The 26,313-nt window shown below is 41.8% G+C and overlaps 1 protein-coding gene across 1 annotated transcript in view; it reads right to left on the minus strand.

Moving 5' to 3' along the window:
- LOC128533236 (E3 ubiquitin/ISG15 ligase TRIM25-like) overlaps positions 1-22,846 on the minus strand; it is a 35,089-nt gene extending 12,243 nt beyond the window's left edge. Inside the window, exons 1-3 of the mRNA XM_053507494.1 lie at positions 22,256-22,846; positions 12,083-12,178; positions 11,712-11,945 (exon numbers count right to left, since the gene is read on the minus strand). Of these exons, the coding sequence (XP_053363469.1) occupies positions 11,712-11,945; positions 12,083-12,178; positions 22,256-22,846 (921 nt within the window). The remainder of the gene's footprint in view (positions 1-11,711; positions 11,946-12,082; positions 12,179-22,255) is intronic.
- Between the last annotated feature and the right edge of the window lie 3,467 nt (positions 22,847-26,313).

The following is a 26,313-nucleotide window of genomic DNA, read 5'->3' on the forward strand; positions in this document are numbered from 1 at the left end:
TGCCTGCAGAGAGTACTCCACAACATTTTAGTAGTAAAGATTTTATGGACTTCTTTAATGAAAAAATCGATAGCATAAGGAAGAAAATAACAGAGGTTCAACCTCTAATAGCATCTCATGATCTAGTTCAGCCTAGAGCTTCACATTTAGATTTTCAGTGCTTTACAGGTATAGGACAGGAAGAGCTGTATAAACTTATCACCTCAGCTAAATCAACAACGTGCCTGTTAGACCCAATACCAACCAGATTTTTAAAAGAAGTGATGCTTACAGTTGGAGAGCCACTTCTAAACATTATTAATTCTTCATTATATCTAGGTCATGTCCCTAAACCTTTGAAGCTAGCAGTTATTAAGCCGCTTCTTAAAAAATCTAATTTGGATGTGAATGAAATAACAAATTACAGACCGATTTCAAACCTTCCGTTCATATAAAAAATATTAGAAAAAGTAGAATCAGCTCAAATATGCACATTCTTGCAGGAAAACAACATCCTAGAAGAATTTCAGTCAGGTTTCAGGCCCCATTATAGTACAGAAACTGCACTAGTTAAGATTGCGAACGACTTGTTTTTAGCTTCAGACCAAGGCTGCATCTCAATACTAGTCTTACTTGATCTTAGTGCTGCATTCGACACCATAGATCATAATATTCTCATAGATCGCCTACAAAATCATATAGGTATTCAGGGGCAGGCATTAAAATGGTTTAGATCATGCCTGTCTGATCGATATCATTTTGTAGATCTAAATGGAGTTCCGTCTGATGTAATGCCAGTGAAATATGGGATCCCATAAGGGTCAGTTTTAGGACCTCTTCTGTTCTTAATTTACATGCTTCCCCTGGGAAACATCATTAGAAGGCATGGGATTAGTTTCCATTGTTATGCTGATGATACCCAATTATACATCTCAACAAAACCAGATGAAATACCCAAGTTGTCTAGATTAACCGAGTGTGTCCAGGACATAAAAGATTGGATGACCAATAACTTTCTTTTACTAAATTCAGATAAGACAGAGATATTGCTCATCGGCCCAAAAACCAGCACACAACAGCTTTCACAATTCAGCCTGCGTTTAGAAGGATGTACTGTTACTACCAGCTCAACAGTAAAAGACCTGGGCGTGATATTAGACAGTAACTTGTCCTTTGAAAATCATATTTCCAATATCACAAAAACAGCCTTTTTTCATCTTAGAAATATTGCCAAACTTAGGAGTACCCTATCCGTATCTGACGCAGAAAAGCTAGTTCATGCATTCATGACCTCCAGACTGGACTATTGTAATGCATGACTAGGTGGTTGTCCTGCATCCTCAATAAACAAGCTACAGTTAGTCCAAAATGCAGCCGCCAGGGTTCTCACTAGATCCAGAAAATATGATCATATAACACCTATATTATCATCCCTGCACTGGCTACCTGTTCAATTTAGAATTAATTACAAAATAGTACTACTTACATACAAGGCTTTAAATGGTTTAGCTTCCACATACCTAACCAGTCTTTTAATACGCTATAATCCACCACGTCCCTTAAGATCACAAAACTCCAGACTTCTGGTAATTTCCAGAATTTTAAAATCTACAAATGGGGGCAGGGCATTTTCATATTTGGCTCCAAAGCTTTGGAATAGCCTTCCAGACACTGTTCGGGGAGCAGACACGGTTTCCCAATTCAAAAGTAGACTCAAGACGCATCTCTTTAATCTGGCATACGCGTAACTCATCCCATAACCTCATACTCCAGTACACCTATTCTGAATGGCAACTACGCTAATTCTCTCCATCTTTTCTGTATTTTTCTACCCATCCCGAGGCATCTGAAGATTGTGCCAACTTTAGTAGACAAAGGCCAACCCTGCGAGGTTTCTAAGGCATCTTGAGAAGGACCTGCTCCAGCTGGATTCTGCTTTATGATGGCTGGAGCTACCATCCTGCTCCTGTGCTTCCAGTGATCCAGACCCCATCTGCCCTCTGCACCTACTGCTGCACTGAATCTACACAACTTCTGTTATATTGAACTTTCATCTGCACAACACACATGATGTTATTTCTATCTGTTATCACCCAGATGAGGATGGGTTCCCTGTTGAGTCTGGTTCCTCTCAAGGTTTCTTCCTATTGCCATCTCAGGAAGTTTTTCCTTGCCACTGTCGTCACCCTTGGCTTGCTCATCAGAGACATTTCATTCATCATTCATTCATTTCATTATTATCTAAACACATTTTTCTCACACATACACACTTCCAAATATTTTCTTTTCTTTTCTTTTCTAGAAAAAAAAAATTCTTAAATTTTTTGTGAAGCTGCTTTGAGACAATGACCATTGTTAAAAGCGCTATATAAATAAAATTGAATTGAATTGAATTAATCCGGGGGTGATGCGATAGGGGCCGATGAATCGGGGTGAAAGTTTCCGTGCCTCTGTATGGAGATGAAGATTCTTGGTCGATAACCATACCTTGAACCTACATGGTACAATCGTCCCGGAGGGTGTCGACGACGATGTTGAGTGGTGTAGTGGGCGTTGGCCTGTTGGATGGCGTGGTTGGCTTGGCGCCACAGCCGTCGACACCGGCGGACCAACTGTTGGGCCGACGGTACATCAACCTCCGGTTCCTGGTGTTCGAACATGAAAGGTTGGAAAACGTGGCATACCTCAAATGGACTTAGGTTAGTCGCTGACGAGATATGGAGGTTGTGCGACAGCTCTGCCCAAATGAGATAGCGGGCCCAGGAGTGCTGGTGATTGGCGATGAAGCATCTCAGTTAGCGCTCCAATTGTTTGTTGATCCGCTCCGTCTGACCGTTAGTCTGAGGATGGTATCCAGAAGATAGACTGCAGGTTGAATCGATCAGACGGCAGAAGGCCTTCCAGAACCGGGCAGTGAACTGGGGCCCCCTGTCCAAGACGATGTCCTTCGGGAACCCATGCAAACAGACTACATGTTCTAGTATCAGCTCGGCTGTTTTTTTGGCTGATGAGAGTCCGGCGAGAGCCACCAGGTGCACGGTCTTGGAGAATCGATCCACGATTGTCATGACGGTGTCCTTCCCCTCAGAGGCCGGCAGGTCCGTGATGAAATCGACGGCTATGTGTGTCCAGGGGGGCGCCGTGGGACAGGTAGTGGTTGGAGTTCCCCCGGCGTCGGCTGGTTGTTATCCTTTGCCCTGGCACACACAGGGCATGCCTGGACGAAATCACCGACATCTCCTCTTATTGATGGCCACCAGAAAGCGCGCTGAATGAATTGGAGAGTGCGGTGAGTGCCCGGATGTCCAGAGAGTGGCGATGAATGTCCCCACTGAAGAACTTCCACTCTCCTGGAGTGTGGCACGTACAGTCGTCCAGGCGGCACACCTGCCGGTGTGGTCTCTTCGGCCTGTGCCTGGCAGACTCTCGTTTCCAAATTTCAGTGGAGTGGAGGGATGATTTTGGATGCTGGGAGGACAGGCACGGGGTCCGCCCGGTGGACGTCTTCCTCGTGTTGTCGGGAGAGGGAGTCCGCCTTGGTGTTCTTGGACCAGGCGGTAGGAAAGGTGGAAATTAAATTGTTCAAAGAATAAAGCCCACTGCGCCTGCCTGGGGTTGAGTTGCTTCATGTTTCGGATGGTGATAAGGTGTTGGTGATCGGTCCAGACGATGTACAGCTTCCTGGCGCCCTGGAGCCAGTGACGCCATTCCTCCAAAGCCCACTTTATGGCCAGCAGCTCGCGGTCCCCTACCCTGTATTGCTGCTGAGTGGGGTCAAACTTTTTGGAAAAGAAACTACATGGGTGTAGTTTCTGGTCTGGACCTCGCTGCGAGAGAACGGCCTCGGCACCCACATCCGAGGCGTCCACCTCTACAACGAAGGGTTGGTTAACATCTGGATGGAGGAGAATTGGTGCGGTGGTCAATCGGTGGCAGAGTTCCTGGAAAGCAGAGATGGCGGTGGAGTTGAGGTTGAAGTGATGAGCAGATGGACGGGTCAGGGCAGTTAGGGGTGCTGCAACTGTACTGCAGTCCCGGATAAAGCGATGGTAGAAGTTCGCAAACCCGAGAAACCGTTGAAGCTGCTTGAGGGTCTTGGGTAGGGGCCAATGACGCACAGCCTCAAGTTTCTGCGGGTCCATGGCCACACCCTGGGGCGAGATGACGAAACCCAGGAACGTGGTGAAACGCTCGTGAAAAGCGCACTTCTCCAACTTACAATACAGCTGGTGAGCGAGCAATTTCTTGAGAACTGCCCTGACGTGTTGGATGTGTTCGTCAACTGTGCATGAGTAGATTAGTATATCATCCAGATAGACGAACACCCACCGCCCTAACATGTCCCGGAGGACATCGTTGATGAAATGTTGGAAAGCGGCGGGGGCGTTGCAGAGGCCGAAAGGGATTACCAGGCTTTCATAGTGTCCGTTGGGGGTGATAAAGGCCATCTTCCACTCATCACCCTCTCTGATGCGCACCAAGTTGTAGGCGCTCCGAAGGTCCAACTTAGTGAAAATGGTGGCACCAGAGAGGGCGTCCAGGGCTGAGTTGGTAAGAGGCAATGGATAACGATTCTTTATGGTGATGTTGTTGAGCCCCCGATAGTCGAGACAGGGGCGAAGTTCCCCGCCTTTTTTCTTCACGAAGAAGAACCCCGCGGCAGCAGGCGAGGAGGAGGGTCGGATGGTACCCTGGCGAAGTGCATTGGTGACATACTCCTCCATCGCCTGTGTCTCTGTAGAAGATAGGGAGTAAAGATGGCCGCGGGGGGGAACAGCACCTGGCTGAAGGTCTATGGCGAGGTCGTAGGAGCGATGAGGAGGGAGGTGTGTGGCGCGCTTCTTACAGAACACTTCAGCTAGGTCCCGGTAGGCGGTGGGGATGGCGTTGGTGTCGACGTCGGGGGCCTCGGACTCCCTAGAAAATGTCCCAGCCGATGCCTGTAGGCAGAGTTCGGTGCAGGTCGGCCCCCATTGTAAGATCCGGTTCTGTGTCCAGGAGATGAGGGGGTCGTGTTGTAGTAACCAAGGGTGCCCGAGAATGAGGGGAGGTGATGAGATGGAGGTGAGTTGAAACTGGACTTGCTCTTGGTGCCGGTCGATAATTAGGGTGATGGGTTAAGTTTGAGTGGTGATGGGACTAGATGAGAGGGGGCGACCGTCTACAGAGGTAATCCGAACGGGCTGGGATAACGCCTCGGTCTTTACCCCCATTTCTTTGCCATAGGTATAGTCAATGAAGTTACCTGCGGCACCAGAATCGATAAACGCGGTACTTCTGACCCGTTTGTGGCCAAATTGGAGGGTTACCTGAACCGTGAGAAGAGGGATGGTGTCGGTGGTCGTGGAGGAGAGTTGGAGGAGGCCCGGTGAGTTTTTCTTCCTCCTCACCGGGCCTGAGCGTTTCCCGGACGAAGGGGCAGATTGCTCGATGGTGCTCTGCCGACCCACAATAGGCGCACAGCCCCTCCCGGAAACGGCGTTAACGCTCGGCCATGGTTAGGGAGGCGCGTCCTACTTGCATGGGTTCCCCGGCTCCTGTGTCAACCACGGCAGGAGGTGGAGATCCGACATCTCCGTGGGTGGTGTAAGTGAAGGTGGTCGGTGGTCGTGCAGTGGCGTGAGCGAAGGTGGGTGCTGGCGGCAGGGTTCTGGGGGCTGGCTTCGGGCGAGAGAGTAGGCGCTGGTCGATCCGGAGGGCGAGCTGAATCAATCCCTCCAGTGTGGCGGGGAGCTCTCGCCCGGCTAGCTCGTCTTTAGGAGCCAGTCCCTCATAGTATGATGTCCGGAGCGCGGCGTCTCCCCAGGAGGTTTGCAATGCCATAGTGCAGAAATCCGCGGTGTACCGACTCACGGACAATCCACCCTGCCGCAGATGGTATAGCTTCGTGTCAGTTTCCACCTTGCCCGCAGGATGCTCAAAGGTGAGTTTTAACTGGCGAGTTAATTCGTTTTATGAATGGGTGGTATCTGAATTGGAGCGAAGAACTGCCGTGGCCCACTCAGCTGCCTGCCCTGATAGCAGTGAGACGAGGAAAGCAATGCGCAATCGATCAGTGGAGTATTTGGTGGCATTAAACACGAAATCGAGGGCAGTTAGAAACACACTGCATCTCCCGTCTGTGCCATCCCATTTGTCCGGGAAAGCAATGAAAACATCAGAGGTTGGAGGGGGGGGGGGGGGGGGGCGGAGCTGCGGCCGCCCCGACGGGAGGCCGGTTAGCCGCGCTAGCTACCGCCTCACGAAGGGCCGCGTTCTCCTGCCGAAGCTCCGCCACCTCGCGGCGCAAGGCTGCGACGTCTTGGACGCTCCGACACAGAGTAGCGAGCTCTCCGTTTAGCTGATTGATTAGCTCGGCATGCTGATCTACCACGTCGCTGAGGCGCGCATAATCCACTGGGTTTACCGCTTTAGGCTCAGTCATTCTGTCACGAACTAACCGGGATCATCGGAAGACTTAGCGCTAGCGGTTAGCCCTTTGTAGCGTGGATGGTAAACCCAAACGCGGAAGTAAGCATGTAGGCAGGATAACCACGCAATTTTGTCTCCTTTTATGCTTCCTGTTTCGCGACCGTACTACTTCCGGGTCCTAGTGCCGGTCGCGGAACGGTGTGTGTGACAAATAGTGATTATGTGTGTGTGGGGGGGGGGGGGGGGGGATTTCAGCGCATAACACGTGTTACAAAAAAAAATTTAGCTCGCTCTTTTGCCATTTCGTCAACCAATCGAAGGGGTTGTGCACGAAGAACCAACTTAGCCAGATCTAAATTAGCACGATGATCTCATCTTGTTGATGTGTCACTTCATCTCGGATGTGTCAAGCCACGTATGAAGAACGGACCCCAGTTTCTTGAGGTGCTGAAAGCATTCTTTAAAAATGTTGGCCCATATTGATAGGATAGCATCTTACAGTTGATGGAGATTTGTGGGATGCACATCCAGGGCATGAAGCTCCCGTTCCACCACATCCCAAAGATGCTCTATTGGGTTGAGATCTGGTGACTGTGAGGGTCATTTTAGTACAGTGAACTCATTGTCATGTTTACAAAACCAATTTAAAATGATTCGAGCTTTGTGACATGGTGCATTATCCTGCTGGAAGTAGCCATCAGAGGATGGGTACATGGTGGTCATAAAGGGATGGACATGGTCAGAAACAATATTCAGGTAGCCCATGGCAGTGGGCCAATTGGCACTAAGGGGCCTAAAGTGTGCCAAGAAAACATCCCCCACACCATAACACCACCACCATCAGCCTGCACAGTGGTAACAAGGCATGATGGATCCATGTTCTCATTCTGTTTATGCCAAATTCTGACTCTACCATTTAAATGTCTCAACAGAAATCGAGATTCATCAAACCAGGCAACATTTTTCCAGTCTTCAACTGTCCAATTTTGGTGAGCTCGTGCAAATTGTAGCCTCTTTTTCCTATTTGTAGTGGAGATAAGTGGTACCCGGTGGGGTCTTTTGCTGTTGTAGTCCATCCGCCTCAAGGTTGTGCGTGTTGTGGCTTCACAAATGCTTTGCTGCATACAGATCTGGCGTTTAAAAACACACGTTTTCGGAAAAGGGATCCCACGACTTCCCGCAGCTGCGCGCGGCAAGCTGTGAAATTGCCCTTCAATACCTGTAGGGGGCAGTCGTGTTTCAGTCTAAAGTATTGTGTGTCTACTGAAGCCGAAAAATGTTATGTCTCTTAGGCGCCCATTGACGGCAAGCGACAGAGCTCATAAACGTGTCAAGCTCAAACTGATATGTATTTATTCTTCATTTTCATTCAGAATTATTATTATAAGTAGTAGTAGTTCTCCAAATTTATTATTATTATTATTATTATTATTGTAAGGTAGGTGGTAGGTGATTCGCCCACCATGTGGGAGACCCGGGTTCGATTCCCAATTAATATTGACCACCATAATAATTACTAGCACAAGTTAATGCTGCTTCTAATTTTATTCTGTTTGATTGCCATTCTTTTTACTTGGCTCTGGTAGATCAGGGGAGACGTGTTGGTCTTCATCAGCATGATGGGGGATGTGGTGCGCTGCTGGATCCAGCCTCACTGTCCCTGACCTGTAATAGGCAGAATCTGTTCATTTGAAGCATTTCACAGCATTTACCTCTAAAGCTTTTTCTTATTTTCGCGTAACCTTTTCTTCTTCCTGCTTTTCATTCATGAAAATTATTATTAATTTGCTCAGAAAATTCGCTGCATCGAGAAAGGATCAATATCTAAAAATTTAAAGATGCCCACGTGTGTGGACGAAGAATACAAAAGTGTATAATCTTTAATAAAGTTGGCCTACTACAATATTGTTTCCAATGCTGAAGCAAACATGATTTTGATTTAGTCTATTCATTGAATACAATGCAACAGCGCGCTCCGTGGTGAAGCGCACCCACAGTTACTGTAATCCCCCATCTCACCTTTACAACAGGTGTGAAGTCATCAAACCGGTTTCGCTGCTGGGGGAATTCACAGAATTGGGGGTTTTAAAACAAATTAACAAGACCGAGCAGACTTCAGACAGGGGGTTTGGTTGGTTAGAAGTGGCGCTGACGGGGGGCGGGAGGGAGTCTCGCCCGCGGAGCAATTCAGTATAGAACCGCCACTGCCTATTTTCCACCACATCACGTACTTCCCTGATCTCCATCTCCGCGCTTTGCTTTTATAATGTGGAGCAAGCCCGAGATCATATTAACGTAGCATTCATCATTCAAAGTTATTCATATCAGTGTATATTAAGTGTGATTCGAAAAGTGCTATAACTCCACCTGCCACAGTTTCAGCCCAGTGGAACAATCTGACTACATGTGAAGTGCCATGAAAAAGTATTTGCCCCTTCCTATTATTTTTCTTTGTTGCACTTTTTTTGCATATTTGTCACAGGTGGAATTTCACCTAAACACTTTAGGTGAGAACGCATAGGTTAATATGTGTAGGTGAGAACAGCTGATTCACACTTGGGGAGAGTGAATAATTTGCATTTGAATGTTGTCTGGCATTGTAAGCACACGCAGTGACACTAAAAGAACAATAGGATTAATAGGAATAGGAGGCACTAAAGAGGAGGATTTTAATTTAGACTATAAAAAAATTAACCTGCGTCTATTTTTAGGCGTGCCAGCTGCCACTTTTTAGTCTTATAATGCCCACATGACATGCTGGTACAGAGCTGGACATAGCTCATCCATGCCAATGATCCTGGGTTTGCACCCTGCGCTATAAAATACGAGTACGACGGCCATCCGCAGACAGCAGCTCCTGCCTCCGTCCGCTTGCGCTGGCTCTTCTTTAAAGTCCCTGGGGCGCGTTCCATTTGCCCCGTTTGCATGCCGCACTTCCGCGTTGTGTGCCCGCGTCTCACTCACACCGCGTAGTAAAATCCACTGTAAACCAACAAACCCCGAGTATTTTATAGTGCGGATTGGAAGCCCGTGATCTTTAGTAAGGAGAGCTCTTCACCGTGACAGGCTGAAAAAAAACTATTGTCCTCAAAAATGTAACAGATGAGGACTCTGATTAATGTGCAAAAACTATATAATAAAACTATATAAGACTACATGCCTTTATTTAAGCGCACTCACAATAACGAAAAAACGTGATTTTATAAATGTTTGAAAGCAAATAAGCTGCGCTGTTCTGTATTGTTTTTGGTGAACTTGAATTGCATCAGAAAATGAACGCAAACGTTTTTATAAATGGTCAGTGTCAGTCTGCTTGCTGTTTTCCCGACGCGTTCATAATCATTAGTCTACTTCTGCCGGTGCTCTTTGGAAAACTCATGCCGAAGAAAGAATCACGATGCCGAATCGAAGTCCTGAGCCCAAACCTCATTTAAATTAAATTAACAAATATTATAGGTAAAAAAACAATAGCCCACGTTTAGAAACCGTTTATAAATTCTTTCCGACATGAGTTGGCCCGGTGTTATGCGCAGAGCGCCGGGAGATTTCCTGAAGCTCCGAAATCACTGGGGCATTTTTTCTAAACAGATGCTATTGTTAATAACTAATGGAGGTTTTGGGCTGTATACACATCGTTTTTGAGGGGTTTAAAACGAATTAGTCCGAGCAGACCTACATGAAAGGTGAGAAGTGAGTAACTGCGCGCGCTGTCGCGGTGTATATACTGTACAACACGCGTTTATCAACCTTTTGAAAAAACGCTGCCTTTTGTAAAGTGAAAGTGCTTTACAAAAGACAAACTGCTTTATTTTAGTCATGAATTCACAATCACATCACATTCCAGCTATTATTTCCAGCCGTGGTTAAATAATGGATGAAATAATTATTAAATGCTGGACACAAACAGCAAATATGATGATTATTATAAAAAGCCCGATAAAGTTTGTGGTCATAAAATAATATTTACTTAATAATATAATATATATAGTTCATTCATGTCTTCTGATGATGTCGACACATTTTTTACGTTTTAAATAAGATATGTTGGCATATTCACGAATCAGGACATTCGCATAGTTAAGACTATCAGATAGCCTACTATCAGGAAATTAAATTAATTTCAACACTTTGTAAACCGAGACATTGCCATGTCTTTCACTGTTTTGTCCCTGTTAAAACATTACAAAAAATATATAAGAAACTTATTAAGAATTTTAAAGCATGAATTTGGGCATCTCATTTTATCATTATAAAAAAAATATGAAGCACATATAGACACATTTATCATGAAAGATCTGTCTTCAAGATCTGTATTCAAAGCAAAATAAAATTCATGTTTGCTTCAGCATTGGGAACAATATTGTTTTAGACTAAGTAATTATACACAATTCTTCGTTGTACAGTACTTGGTCCGGCGTTTAAATAAAGTCCTTTCATGCGCCATCTGGCGGATATTTAGTGAAGCACAACACATTTATTTAAATTTCTGAATGTTGCTTACGGCAAGTCGCGGCGCGCCGCACGCTAAATTGAGGCATCCCGCGGGAAAACACGCGCAGTCTTAATGGCCACATCTGTACCTCGGTTGTAACGAGGGGTTATTTCAGTCAAAGTTGCTCTTCTATCAGCTTGAATCAGTCGGCCCATTCTCCTCTGACCTCTAGCATCAACAAGGCATTTTCGCCCACACGACTGCCGCATACTGGATGTTTTTCTCTTTTCACACCATTCTTTGTTAACCGTAGAAATGGTTGTGCATAAAAATCCCAGTAATTCAGCAGATTGCGAAATACTCAGACCGGCCCGTCTGGCACCAACAACCATGCCACGCTAAAAATTGCTTAAATCACTTTTCTTTTCCATTCTGACATTCAGTTTGGAGTTCAGGAGATTGTCTTGACCAGGGCCACACCCCTAAATGCATTAAAGCAACTGCCATGTGATTGGTTGATTAGATAATTGCATTAATGAGAAATTGTACAGGTGTTTCTAATAATCGTTTAGGTGAGTGTATATTTAAATTCAAATACACAGTCATACACAGTACGATATGCAGTGAAATGCTTGTACGACCGCCAGTGACCTTAAAAAGAAAATAAAAACTATATATAAGAAATAAATATTAATAAAAAGAAAAAGAAATGAAATACAAAAGAAAATAAATGTAACTAGAATATATATATACACACCTCGGTTCAGGTGAGCTCCCTCTGGAAAAAAAAAATTCTGGAAAACTGAGTCTACTAACAAAAAACTACAAAAACAAGACTCCGGGCACACAGTGCCCTCTAGGGGTAAACTCTCACAGCAGTGAGTGTTACCTGGAGGAAGTGGATGTCACTGTGTGTGTGTGAAAGCTGCTCCAGCTCAGTGACTCTCCTCTTAAGATCAGCAATCTCCTGCTCCAGTTGCTCCAGGAGTCGTTCAGCTCGACTCAGTTCAGCTTTCTCCTGAGCTCTGATCAGCTCCGTCACTTCAGAGTGCTTTTTCTTCATAAGGCTGATCAACTGAATAAAGATCCTCTCACTCTCATATACTGATACCTGTGAACGCACCTGTTAGGATGAACACAAAAAAAATAGGAAACTGTTAATTAAGGAAATCTCTCTCCCTCTCTCTCTTTCTTTTTAAGTGTATGTGTATGCGTGTACATAAGTACATTATTAGGACAATCTCTCTGTTGACTTCTCACCTTAATAATGTCCACAGTCTGTTTAAGCTCCTGCACCTTCTTCTGCTTCTCCTGAATCTTCTGCTCAGATTTTATCTGCTCCTGCTTTAGTTCATTCTGAGACCAAATTACACAAATTTACACAAAGTGCATTATTTTGGAGCTCAGTGGGTCAATTATTATTACTATGCTATTATTATAATTATTATAATTATTGTTATTATTTTGTTGTTGTAGTATCCTCTTGCACTCTTTTCACACTTAAACTGTACTTTTTAAAACTGTACTGTCCTTATTTGTATATTGTTTTTAGAGAGAGAAAATGTAAAAAAAAGGTCATGTCAAAGGTGATGTGATTGCTATATTTTAATTTTAACAGCTTAAGTTCAAGGTGACATATAAAAGGGTAATTAAGAGTAGTTGTGTCTTTCCTGTGAAAGTAAATGTTTACACATGTTCAAGTCATTAGGAAAATTGTTGTCTCCTTTCCTGTGAAACCAAAATTCAAGGCATTGTTGAAGCTGCTGTTTGCAATTGGTGAGATGAGGCCAACATCAAAACTGTGCTGAACGAGCTCAAAGAGAAAACGAAAGAAATTTGTGGCGAACAAGTCTATGAAGACCTTGTGGACTACTAGACCTTTCACTTATCTCTGGAGCCCCCTGATCAGCCACATACATGGGAAACTTCAAAACGCGCTCCATCAATTCTGACTCTGAGAAAGATCTAAATTCATCGGTGTGAAGTGAGAGTCCATGACCCAAGCATTTTTTCTAATCAACTTCCTGTTTATGAAGACGCAGTTTATGGACTAGTAAGGTTCATGAGCAACGTACAAGATTTTACCGAAAATTGGGACTCGTGCAATCCTTTACACACTTATGTTCACTGATTTTTATCTGCTGTTTGCTGAACCTTTTGACTGCAAAACTAGTCATGTATTATGTATCTTAACCTATCTAACCGATATGCGTGTTTTTAAATTACTTCGAACCGTTGAAAGGAAAATGTTAATGTCTTTAATATTTTTGATTACCTGGTTAAATATTAAATGTTCGGTCATTCTTGTCCTGATACTCTGAAATGACTGAGCGCTTGTTGAAGAATGTATATTATACCCCAGGGTCGCATGGCGGTGTTGAAAGTTTGCACAAAGCTATCATTGAGAAAATAGGAAAAAGAGTTAATGATATTAAGATAAAAAAAATTGGTAAGCAGAGAGGGATGCATACACTCTACATAAACCAGTATCTACAAAGTTTTAAAAAAACAAGGTTTTTGTTAAAACATCAATGAACAATGGCAAGCTAATTTAATTGATATGAGCAATTTGTCAGGCAGTAATGACAATGCGAAGTTTATAATAACATGTATAGATATTTTATCCAAGTATGCCTGGGTGCGTTTGTTACAAAACAAGTCTGGATCCAAGGTCACTAAAGCTTTTGACTCTACAAAAAACGCTATCTCAAAAAAACAGTGCTCTCTAGCGCTCGCCATGCTTCCCTGTATCCGACTGAACAAGCCAAAATAGCCTTTGTGATATCTCTTCATCCTGACTGAGAAGCTTTACCAGATCCACTCAATAACTGGAAAACCCCTGTCCAGGAAATCGGTACATCAGCAAGCTGAGCCAGTCAAGTTATAAGTCAGGCTGTTTCATCAAGAGGAGATAACACTACTGGTTCTGGAGGGACAATCCAGCACCAGTAGTTCCACCTCGGACATCATCTTAGGACGTCCATGGTTAGTTAAGCATGAGCCTACCCTCTCTTGGTCCTCTGGAGAAGTACTTAAATAGGGATAGGACTGCTCTTCTAACTGCTTCCCAGGACTACCATAAAAACCTCGAGTGTTTGAGTCGACTTCGATCTAGAGCCCACTAGAAAAACAATCCCTGAAGATTCCCCGTCAGTATTCCTCGTTCGCGAATGTCTCCTGCTCAAAATAAGCAGCCAAACTACCCCCACATCGACCATGGGATTGTGCTATTGACCTGATCCCCAAGAAACTATTGCCCAGATGCATCTATCCACTCTCAATCCGGGAAAGAAAGGCAATGAAGGAGTATATCGCTGAGGCGCTACAACAGGGGTATATTTGTCCATCAACTTCTCCCGCAGCCTCTAGCTTCTTCTTTGTGGCCAAGAATAATGGGGGACTAAGGCCCTGTATAGACTTTCACACTCTCAACCACGCTACGGTGAAGTTTGGCTACCCATTATCCCAGGTTTCAGCCACCTTGGAAAGTCTCCGCGAAGCCTCCATTTTCACGAAACTGGATCTCCGTAGTGCTTATAATCTGGTCAACATAAGAGAGGGAAATGACTGGAAGACGGCTTTCGTAAAGCCTACCAGTCACTACGATTATCTGGTGATGCCCCATGGCCTGGTCAATGCCCCAACCGTCTTCCAGAACTATATGCACAAAGTCCTTCAAGAGTTCCTCCACCGATTTGTCATAGTTTACATCGACGATATATTGATCTTCTTCAAGTCAGAGTCAGAACATCAACAACATGTCACACGGGTACTTGAATGGCTCAGGGTGTTCCAACTCTTTCTCAAGGCAAGTCAGTCCAGTTTCTTGGCTATGTCATCGATCAGAAGAGATGGATGAGGAAAAGGTATCGGCCATTACCACATGGCCGGAACCCACCACAGTCAAGGAATTGCAACGCTTCCTGGGGTTTGCCAACTTTTACAGAAGATTCAACAAGAACTATAGTATCATAGCAAGCCCATTGACTTTTCTACTCCGTGGAAAACCCAAGTCATTAAAATGGAACCCTGAGGCCATCTCGGTCTTCCAAAGTCTTAAGCAAGCCTTCGTCTCAGCACCTATCCTTGTCCATCCCAACCCAGAGCTCCCTTTCGTTGTGGAGGTTGATGCATCGACAACCGGGGTGGGAGCAATTCTCTCACAACAAAAGGGAAACCCAGCGAAACTCCACCCATGTGCATTTTCCCCCCGGAAATTCATTAAAATGGCCTTAGATAAGTGAAGGCACTGGTTGGAGGGAGCAGCACATCAATTTTTTGTACTCACAGATCATAAAAACCTGCAATATCTGAGGGAGGCCAGGAGACTCAAACCTAGAGAAGTAAGATAGGCTATGTTTTTTACCCGTTTTAATTTCAAGATCTTCTATCGTCTGGAGACAAAGTATGCTAAGGCAAATGCTCTCTCTCATTTGTATAACCCAAGTGAATCCGTAGAGAAACCAGTATCTCTCCTCCCAGAAACGATGTTTATCAACACCATTCTATGGGAACTCCCTCCATTCATAGCAGACCCTGCTCCAACTACTCCACCAGGCTGTCCCCCACATCATCGATTCATTCAGAAAAGGGATCAAAATCCACTCATGCATTCCATCCACTCCTCTGTGGGGACAGGCCACCCAGGGATCGACCAAACCCTCTCACTTTTGCAAGATAGCTAAAAAAACATTAAAGAACCACATTACTGATATAATAATTAAAGTTAAATCGGACCAGAACAGACGAATAAAGTTTAGCTACGGGAAGTTTATAGCTAAACTACTCTTTAGACCGGCTAAGCATTCGTTGCGTCTGTAAAAATGATAGATAGAGGTTACATTGTATATCTGCAAGGCTATATCGAATACTACATGACCCAGGTCAGAAATGGATTATCAGGGTACTACGGTACTACCACCATGTATGGGGCAGGTCTAGGAGGCCTGTTCAAGCGTCTTTTTCGAATGGCGGTTCCGTTCATCAAAAGAGAATTCTCTATCGCTAAACCGCATTTAAAAACAGCTGCCAAGGGTTTTGTTAATTATGTATTGAGCAACATCATGACCCAGATGCAATTTCAGAATCAAGACGGATTGGGTCTTGCAATGATTGCGCAAAAATAATCTAAAAGCCCTCCAGGTCAATGTCACATGATTCCTAAAAAATGGCGCAAGGTAACTAACATCAAATTTAGCTTTCCGCTCTGCACCATTAAAATTCCACATACAAGGAACCTTAGAATCTCATTTGGACATTAAAAATACCTTTTTACATCTGACCCGTAAAATATTTAATCATGATGGCTCTAACATAGCCAATGATGCAAAGGTGGGGGTCGTTATTTACCCTATAGCATTGTTTTTTTCACAAGAGTGGATGTCATGCAGTATCGGGCCGCCTTTGAATGTCTTCTCAACTATGGAAAAGATACATTGGAAATGCAATTTTTCTTAGGACTGTTCTACAAAGACACAGCAGGGCATATGGATGCCACTGACTCAGAAGGTCGCAATGGAGGCCTTAAAAAATGGTCCAAGTTCAGCGCTAAAAGCAACACCTTTGACTCGATTGGACGCATCTATTTAGATATATTTTTTTAAGAGAAACCTTTACTGAATGGCGTCAATTTGAGGATTAAAATGCTTTGCAATAAAGATGAATTTTGTTTGATGAGGGAAGGAAATTCCAATTTCATTCTGGAAATTATCAGCACACCTCTTTTTGTGAAAAAAGTACCTGCTACTTACCGCTACAGGAAGTACCCTATCAAAAGAGTATGCATAAAGAACTTCAGTCTAGCTGCAGGGAGCCACATTTGTTCACAAGAGAATCTTTTCCTCGGACCGTTACCTAAAACTATCATTTTTGGAATGGTAGATAATAATGAGTTCAGCGGAGCACATAATAAAAATCCTTTTAATTTTAAAAATTTTGACACAGAATTTGTGGCATTTTAGTTAGATAGAACACAATACCCTGAAAAAACATTTCAACCCGTCTTTCACATGAGTAATGTGGTCTGTGAATTCCACTCTTTAATTTTAGCATCAGGAAAACAACTAAAGGATCATGCCTTAGCAATCAATAGGTCGGAGTACATGAACGAATATACATTGTTTGCGTTCAACCTGAATCCGGATGATAATTGTGGGCAACATTTATCATTGATAAAGTCTGGGAATATGCGTTTGGAACTTAGATTTCGACAGGCGCTTTCGAGAATGGTAAATCTAATTGTTTACGCCAGTTTTGACAGCATTTCGGAAATTAATAACCAAAGAAACGTGCTGATTCATTACCAATAAAGAAATGGACACAAGAGAACTAACGGGTGTTATGAGAAGTTGTCCTAAAATAGATAAAATATTTCACGGAGTGGTGGCCTGCAATGACCTACTTATGAATATGTTGACTGAGTTTCCGGCTATGATCACTGGCGGATGCTGGTTAGCTTTGTGCCTTAATGATGGGTCGTCCGCAGAGGTTTTTGACTTGTGCGGAAACCCGCCGGACTATGAACTCTTTCCTCACTTAATTAATGATTTTCTGCAAAAGAACTTTTGCATAATAAAATATAAACCTGTACAAGTTCAAAACTTTACTTAAGTATGGTGCGGGCAACATTGTGTTTTTTTTTTCTATGTCACAGAGCTAATGGCTATTAATTTAATCATATTATGTCTACAGATTTTACTCATGCGGTATTCTTGTTTTACCGCCACGCCTCACGGTGGCAGAATTTGGGTTTGTGCGTTTGCTGGCTTTTATATATAACTATAGACTGACGCCTCGGGCATCAGTTCATTTTCTCAAGGATTAATGAGCTGCAGCTCCTTTAGAGCTGCACGTAGTAGTGGATAAAAGCAAGTGAAACATTGTAGTTAAACGAATTTAAAATCACAGTGCTAAAATTAAAGTACAAATGTTCAAATTAAATTCATTTTTATTATGATTGAATTTAAGCAAAGTAAACGTTAACACAGTGAGCCTTTAGATTTTATCATGTGTAATTAGAAAATCTACCTACTATGTAGGTTTTTTTGTCATCTTATATTTTTTGTTCTTTAATTTTGTAGTAGGTTTATTAACTAAAATAAATGAAAGTAAATGACCATCAAAATTCTAATATTGTCAGGACGTGCTACTGCGTCAGCAGATGTCTGTGTTTTTGCAAGATTATAAGAATTAAATGCAGTAGGCTGTTATGATCATTATAATGTTCTTTAATAAATAATGAAAAAGTTTTAACAAATTACATTTTTACATCCCAGCACCCCCCGTTGCGCTGTACCACCGCCGGCAAAACCTTATAAAATACGAGTGAAACGTTAAACTAATTTACAATCACAGTACTAAAATTACAGTACAAATTTAGAATTTTAATTAAATATAGGCATTTTTTGATTCCATCAAATTTAAGCAAAGTATATGTTAACACAGTGAGCCTTTTTATTTTATCGTGTGTAACACTCGTGTAGCCAGAAAACTCTAGGTGTGTATCAGAAAAAGTGGGTGAACCACAGGTGCAGGGCAAAAGCTATATAAAAAAAAACTAGATAGGATACATAGCCTTTATAAGACTTTACTTTTATTTGAGTGCATGCACAATGAAGACAAAATGTTATGATTTTGTGAAATAATGAAAGCAAACAGGGATACAACGCTATTCTATTTCGGTGAACTTCTACACAGTCCGCGGTTCACTACACAGCAAAAATATGTTAGTATATTATGACTGAAATAAAGCAACTCACATCGGCAAAGACAGCGCTTAACACGTATAAATTTGTGTTTGTTGTATTTCTGGGAAAGAGAAATCTCTTATAAATCTCTCATATCGACGCAGAGGTTCATCTGACTTTAGATCAAAACTCGGCAAAGTGAAAGAGTGCACGCGCACCGCGGGTTTACGCGAACATTTTAGATTTTCTACAAGGCTTATTCATAACCGCATTTTAGCCATTCACACACATGCATTCATGCCACGAGTCATTTTATCATACAAAGATTGTTACGTTGTTCTCGGACCACTGAGCTTCTGATTCCAAAAATGACATTTTTAACGTTTTCTAAGGACTGGAATGGAAGAGATAAAAAGCACACGCGCGCCACAGGGTTCTCGTGAACATTTTACATTCACTAAAAGGTCTATTCATGACAGGTGGAAACATTGCTGTAAAGTACCAAAAAAATTAATAATTGAACCTGCGCTTAACCTTTAAACAGAATCGCAACAGAGCAGAGTATCTGTGTAAGGCAGAGAGAGTGTGTGTGTGTGTGGGGGGGGGGGGGATTTGACACCGTGCTACTTCACACATAGCAACACACACACACTCTCTCGCCTTTACAGCCACCCTCCCACACACGCACGCCTTTAAAGCTCCCCTCCCACCCCCCTCCCCACACACATACACACACACTAGAGGTGGGCAATACTGCAAAATTTTGTATCGATCCGATACCAAATAAATACAGGGCCAATATTGCTGATACTGATACCGATACTTTTTTTATTTTTAGCACACAATATAAATTACATCTACAAAACTATTAATTTTAGTCTATAGCCTATTTACTTGTAGCTTAAAAAAGCAATCCTATAGTGTCCCTTTCATGGTTAAATTAAACACACACACTGTTAGGTTTTAAATGAAGATGTAGTGTGTCCGAGCTAAGTTTTAAGCTAAGAGAAGAAGAGTTTTAGCTTGTTGTGTCCGCCGCACCTTGACACACTTACCGGTCCGGGCCCGATCGACCGGGAGAGACAAACACACACACACACACACGCAGGCATGATGTCTGAAGATCTCTGTTTATTCTCAGCAAAGAGAGCACATTTAAACGGTGCTACGTCCCGAACATCAAAAGAACCATCATTAACATGTCAGTCATAGAGGAACCCGGAGACAGACAGGTGAGAGGAGATACATTTGCATTCTCCTGATTAAACAAAAGGATTCTAGCAGACAGGAGCCATTTGGATGTCTCCTCGTCTGGATACAGGATATAGAAGGTGTTACCACAGAAGACATGAGGAAACACAGTGAGGGGTCTGTTCTCAGAGCACAGGAATCTTCTCATTAGATTACATTGTCTTACTACTTTATAAAACCTTACACACACACACCGTGAACACACCCGGCGCAATGCAGTTATTTGTTATGTAATCTTAGTTTTCATTAAATAAAATGAATGAAGATTTATAGATATTGTAAAAAATGTATTATTCATTTTTAGTTGTCCAATTATACATTGTTAACAAATGACACTTTATATATATAAGTGTTACCATTTTTCAACACCGGCAAAATAATCACTTTAGTTTTAATATAAAACCGCAGTTTTACAAAAAATACCACAGTTAAACTACGGTTAGTGTAAGCATTGTTAATTTGTGGTTTATATTACTCATGGTTACATTTTGTTACAACAACTATGGTGATGACACATCATGCTGAAGATCCAATATGACTAAAAACATCTCTTTACCAGTGTTATCACCCTGGATATTTCTGAAGCTAAAAGGACTCTGCCAGTGACTTCTGTCTCCCTGCCGGCGGGGCTCTGTCTGAAAGATTTGCCTCCTGTCTTTGTCATTGTAGTTCCGAGCTCTCTTTGTCATGAAGTTTTATGTGTTTGTGTAAGTTGGTGGTGTTACAACGGTAGCGAATGACCTTTTTACAGACTTAGCAATTTGCTGTGTTTTCATTCACAGCAGTAAAATACCTCCACACAGCGCTCCGTTTCTTATCTGCCAGCTCCATAATACCAAGGCAGACATGCACCTCACTCTCACTCTCTCTGCAGCTGCTTGTTTTTGGCACTGCAGAGCGGGGAGGGGTGACCAATGTGCGTGACGTGTAAAAGGAGCTGCATAAGAGAAAGCGTTACATACAAGCTCATTTTAAATATTATATTTCATGCAAAATAAATAAAATCACTGGTTTAAAAAAGGTTTTAATATCCATATTTACAACCATTATATCGAAAGTATCAATATTAAGGATCGATACGCCCACCACTAACACACACACACACACTCTCTGCCTTACACAGAAACTCCGCTCTGTCGCGATTCTTTTCAAAGGTAAAGTGGACGTTCATTTGTTTTTGTTGTTTTTTTTACTTTACAGCAATGATTCCGTTAGTATGAGCTTGCGCGAGTGTGACTAGCGATGTTCCTTGCTAATTTTTTCGATAAAACAGTCTTTCCGTTAATGTGCCGCACATTACACACACACACACCTCTCGCCTTTACAGCCCCCCTTTCACCCCCGCCTTCCTCTCTGCTTCACACACAGATACAGATGGACACTCTGCACACACACAGCGCCTGCGTGCACAAACGGAAACACTTATTTGTCGGAATTTATTTTTTACTTTTTTTAAAGGTAAAGTGCAGTTTAATTTGTTTAATTTTTACTTTATATTTTGTATTAATTATTTTTATGTATTTATTTTTTTGAGCTGTAGAACGAATAATTTGAGTTTTCATTATTTCTTATTGGAATACAAACCCACTTCCGGAACGAATTATGCTCGTAATCTGAGGTTCCACTATATAGCAATCGTAATATAAATATCTACATCACCTTTGACATGTGTAAGAATTTCTTTAAAATTTTTAGACCCCCTTTTTGTCTACTCAGTGCTCAGTCTGTATTCTGCTTGTTCCGCCTGGTACCAGGGAACCCCTCAATGAAAAGCACAAGTCAGTGCTCAGTGAGATGTTTAAGGTTTATTGTGGAAGACATGGGCATATATATGCACACACACACACACACACACACACACACACACACACACAAAAGTCCAAAAAGGAGGGGTGTAGGAGTGCAATGTCTTTTTCAGGAACATTACCGCTTATTTTAGAAAAACAGTGCCAATGCACACTCTGCACGTGTTACAACAGCATAGCTTAGCAGTAAAAGAGTATGGGTACTAGACTGGCCTGCCTGCAGTCCAGACCTGTCTCCCATGAAAAAGGTCAAAATACGACAATGCAGACCCCAGTCTGTTGAGCACCTGAAGTCATACATCCTGCAAGAATGGGGAAAAATTCCATCTACCAAGCTTAAATAATGTTCTCAGTTCCCAAACGCATATTGAGTGTTGTTAAAATGGAAGCTGATGTACTGTAACACAGTAGTGAAAATACCCCAGTCCCAGCTCTTGTGCAATATGTTGCAGGCATCACATTCAAAATTGAATGTGAATTTTAAGTGTATCATTTTAAACATTGTATATCTTGGTGTTTTCAATTGAATATGGGTCAGCGAGCATTTGCAGGACATTGTATTCTTTTTTTATTTACATTTTACACAATGCCCAACTTTATTGTAATTGGGGTTGTACTTTTGTTTAAAGTTGATTATGGGTAATGAGTTAAACACTGTAATAAAAGTAAAAAATAAAATTCCCAGTTCTCACCTGTTTTTCATTTCTTTCTGCTCTAGTTGAAACTGTATCATGACCTTTATGGTCATCCATCGTACACAAGTAACAGATGAAGCTTTGGTCAGTACGACAGTAGATCTCGATCGGTTTGTTATGCTGAGAGCAGATCTTCTCTTGGAGATCTGCACCGGCTTCCACTAACTTGTGCTTCTTAAAGGCAGGAGACTGATAGTGAGGTTGAAGATGATCTTCACAATAGGATGCCTGACACACCAGACAGGAATTAACGGCTTTGCGTTTTCTCCCAGTGCAGGAATCACACTCCACATCTCCAGGTCCAGCAAAACATTGAGCTAGAGACGCAGCTTGGAGTTCAGTGTTATTTTGTTCCTCCATCATCTCAGCCAGCATGTTGTTCCTGCGTAGAACAGGTCTTGAAACAAAAATCTCTCTACACTGAGGACAGCTGTAGACACTCTTCACATCCTCCTGATCCCAGAAGCGATTAATACACACCTTACAGTAATTGTGGCCACAGGGAGTAGTCACCGGATCCGTCAGAGGGTCCAGACACACTGCACAGGTGAACTGATCATGAGCTACCGAGAAACTGTCTTCTGCCATTTTCCTGTACTCACACACACTCACTCACTCAGAAACCAAACTCGAACCAAGTTTCATTTTCTTGGAAAAGAGCTTTCTGGTTCTGCTGGTTGTGTTGTGTGACAGACAGGTGTGGCTTTAAAGAGATATTTCGGACTTTAAAAACTACATGTTGAGAATTTGTGTAAATAGCCGTCTGTGTGATTTATGATAATATTCTTATCAATTAAAATAAGTACTTTTTTTTTAAATATCTTTGATTCATGACCATATTCTGCATATTTAAATGTATTTTAGTTATAATAGGGAAGCAGCTGTGCAAAGTCATAAATTAACAAAACATGTTAAGACAAGTAAAAGCAAAAAAAAAAAAAAACAGCTAGACAAGACTTGTGGAATGGAAGATGAAACATTAATCTACTATAAAACTTCTATAATGATCTTTTGACATTTTGGACAAAATTGGCCTTAAATAAAAAAGTAATTTTTACATTTGTTCACTAATGAGCATAGCTGCATCTTCAGTACTTCAAAGGTCAAAGAAAGATCCAACATTATATTAAAACCCTGTCACTAAGCAGTACAGGCCATACAACAGTGTGGTTTAGTGAAATATGTAATTTCTATATGTACATTAATTAAAGGAATGTTTTGTAACATGAAGCTGACACAGACATCTTGCATTATTTTATTAACCACTAGAGGGCAGTAAAATAATATCAAGCTTGACTACATGACTAAGGAGACCATTGTAAGAAAAAAATATTTTTTACTTGACCATTTTAAAAAAGCACATTTACAACAATATTTGCCATTATTTAGTCATTAAACAGATTCTTCTGCTAAAAAAGACCAGCAATGTTTCCACCATAAATTGTGTTTTCGTGCTGATATGCTGGGGACCAGCATCAGTAAGGTGACCAGCATACCAGCACCAGCCACACAGCACCAAAACAATGGAAGCTACTCAAAGCTGGTCCTGGTGATCAGCACTCCTGCGCCAACATAATGCTGTTGCTGGTATGCTGGTCACCCTGCTAATGCTGGCCACCAGCATACTGTACCAGCATCAAAACCCAACATGTGCAGCCTACAGTTTGCATCCCAGCATACAATGCTTCTTTTGCTTCAGGTATCTTAGTAACGCCCTAGTAACAAGACAAAATTCAGGATTTACAAAATGGTCATTCAATAACAGAATCAGTATAAAATCAGCTTTCTTGGCCAACACAAACAATGTGTAATCTGTAACAATATGTACAGTTTGCCCATTGTTAAAAATATGATCATTTAACAATGAACAGCAAACAAGTTTTGATAAAAGATTGATAACAAAATAAACCACGAGAGCAACCTCTCAGGGACACATTCACACAGTTACCTTCACACCATCGGAGTGTAAATAAGTGAGGGCCAATTACTGCTTGACCCTCATTCATTATAACCCTTAAGGGTCTGCAGGTTTTTGGGCCCTGAAGAAGTTTTGACATGTCCTGACATTTGTGTATTTTTCTTACATATAAACATATAAAGGTCTGATTACACTGTATTCGGCACAAACTAGGCTACGATAATATGTGAGCAGAATGTATGTACAAGTTTGCATTTTGGAGAAAATAATAGTTATGTGTGGTTATTGGAAAAAAGTCACTTAAATAATTCCACAAACCACACTTGTAACATTTGTGTACAGTACGAGACATTTGTGAACTGGATCTTGTAGCCTGCAGTTTACAGAAAACAATATATTCATGTACATTTTCTAAGATATTTTGTATTTAGAAAGGCCACATGTGAGAAGGCGTGAATGATCATGAATAATGCTGCAATTCACACAAGAGAAGGCAAAGACCTGCATGATGAGCCTTTCAGTCAGGTATGGGACAGAGGGAAGTACTACAAGAAAATAATTTGAGGACAAAAGAAACAACTATTTTGTTTGTAGTTTATTTGGAATATAGGTAACTGACAGGAAAAATAACTCGGATAAAAAAGGCCACTCTCACACCCTATACACAGTCTTTGTGCCTCTCTCGAAAAGCTGTTCCTACTTAACTGAAGACACAAGTGAACATCGCATACTGTAGCTGATATTTCCTTGGTGTTTTTGCTGCTTACCATGAACTGCTTTACAATGAACACTGACCCTGTGACCAGAAGTGACATAGTGATGGTCTGTCTGTATCTTGCCTGCTTGTTTGCATTTGCTCTCTAACAAGTTGTGATCATTTTCACTGTCACAACTATTTATAAAAAGGAAAAAAAAAACACAGCATAAGCATGGTAAAAATAAAATTACTGTATATTATCATCATCACTATTTACCATGCATAAAGACAACACAAGCATTCCCAGTGTACACCTCTTACAGGGAAGATAATAAAGACACAAGTCACACACATTCATACATCCACTCACATTTTGGGGTATATTGCATAGACAGTGCACCCACCGGCATGTTTTTGAGAGCTGGAAAAAACTTTAAAAAACTTCCCTTAGGAAACCCACACAATCACAGAGACAAGGAGAGAGAGAGAGAGAGAGAGAAAGAGCAAAACTGTGTACAGATAGACACAATTGAAATAGATTGAACTGAAGAACACTGGATCTGATTTCTAATTATTAAAAAGTGTAAAATGTTTTTAACAAATAATACAAGTTTAAATATAAACTTTAAATATTGATTTTTGCTATTCCCAGGAAACATAAAAAAATTGAAAGCATCAACTTTTTATGAAATTTGGACAAAATTTGACACGTGAATGACCCGCTACTACAGTACATAAATGAAATATTCCAAAATAATTAAACATACAGTAATTATAGTAGTTATTCCCCCAGATCTGTGCTTTATCCGGTTGGGTTTTTTAAATTTAAGAAAAACAAAGAAATGCCAGGGGGAAGTATAAAAATACTTTTGTACTGACACATACAAAAAATAAATTAATGAATTAGATCATTTAATTTAATTAAAGTAAGAAACTACAAATATATTACAGTCATGAATGTTAGTTAGGCCTCCATACTTTTTGTACTATTAAAAACTTCATAGTTATGAAAAAAACAAACAAACAAACAAACAAACAAAAAACTCTTCCCAGTTGTGTTGGACTAATGGCACTTAGTTATTAACCTAGTTAACCCAGTGTAAGTATGTATCCAATGATGTTAACTTTAAAGCACTTTTTGTAAGTCGCTCTGGATAAGAGCATCTGCCAAATGCCTAAACGTAAATTAAAAAAACTAAATAGCAGCGGCGCGGTGGTGTAGTGGTTAGCACTGTTGCCTTGCACCACCAGGGTCCGGGTTCAATTCCGGGCCAGGATAGATTCCCATCTCTGTGTGTATGGAGTTTGCATGTTCTCCCTGTGCTTGGTAGGTTTCCTCCCACAGTCCAAAGACATGTAGGTTAGGGGTTAATTGACGTTCCCAAATTGCCCATAGTGTGTGTATGTGCGTGTGTGTCCTGCGATGGATTGGCACTATCC

Source organism: Clarias gariepinus, chromosome 11 (genome assembly GCF_024256425.1).
Source record: "Clarias gariepinus isolate MV-2021 ecotype Netherlands chromosome 11, CGAR_prim_01v2, whole genome shotgun sequence".
NCBI classification, from domain to species: Eukaryota; Metazoa; Chordata; class Actinopteri; order Siluriformes; family Clariidae; genus Clarias; species Clarias gariepinus.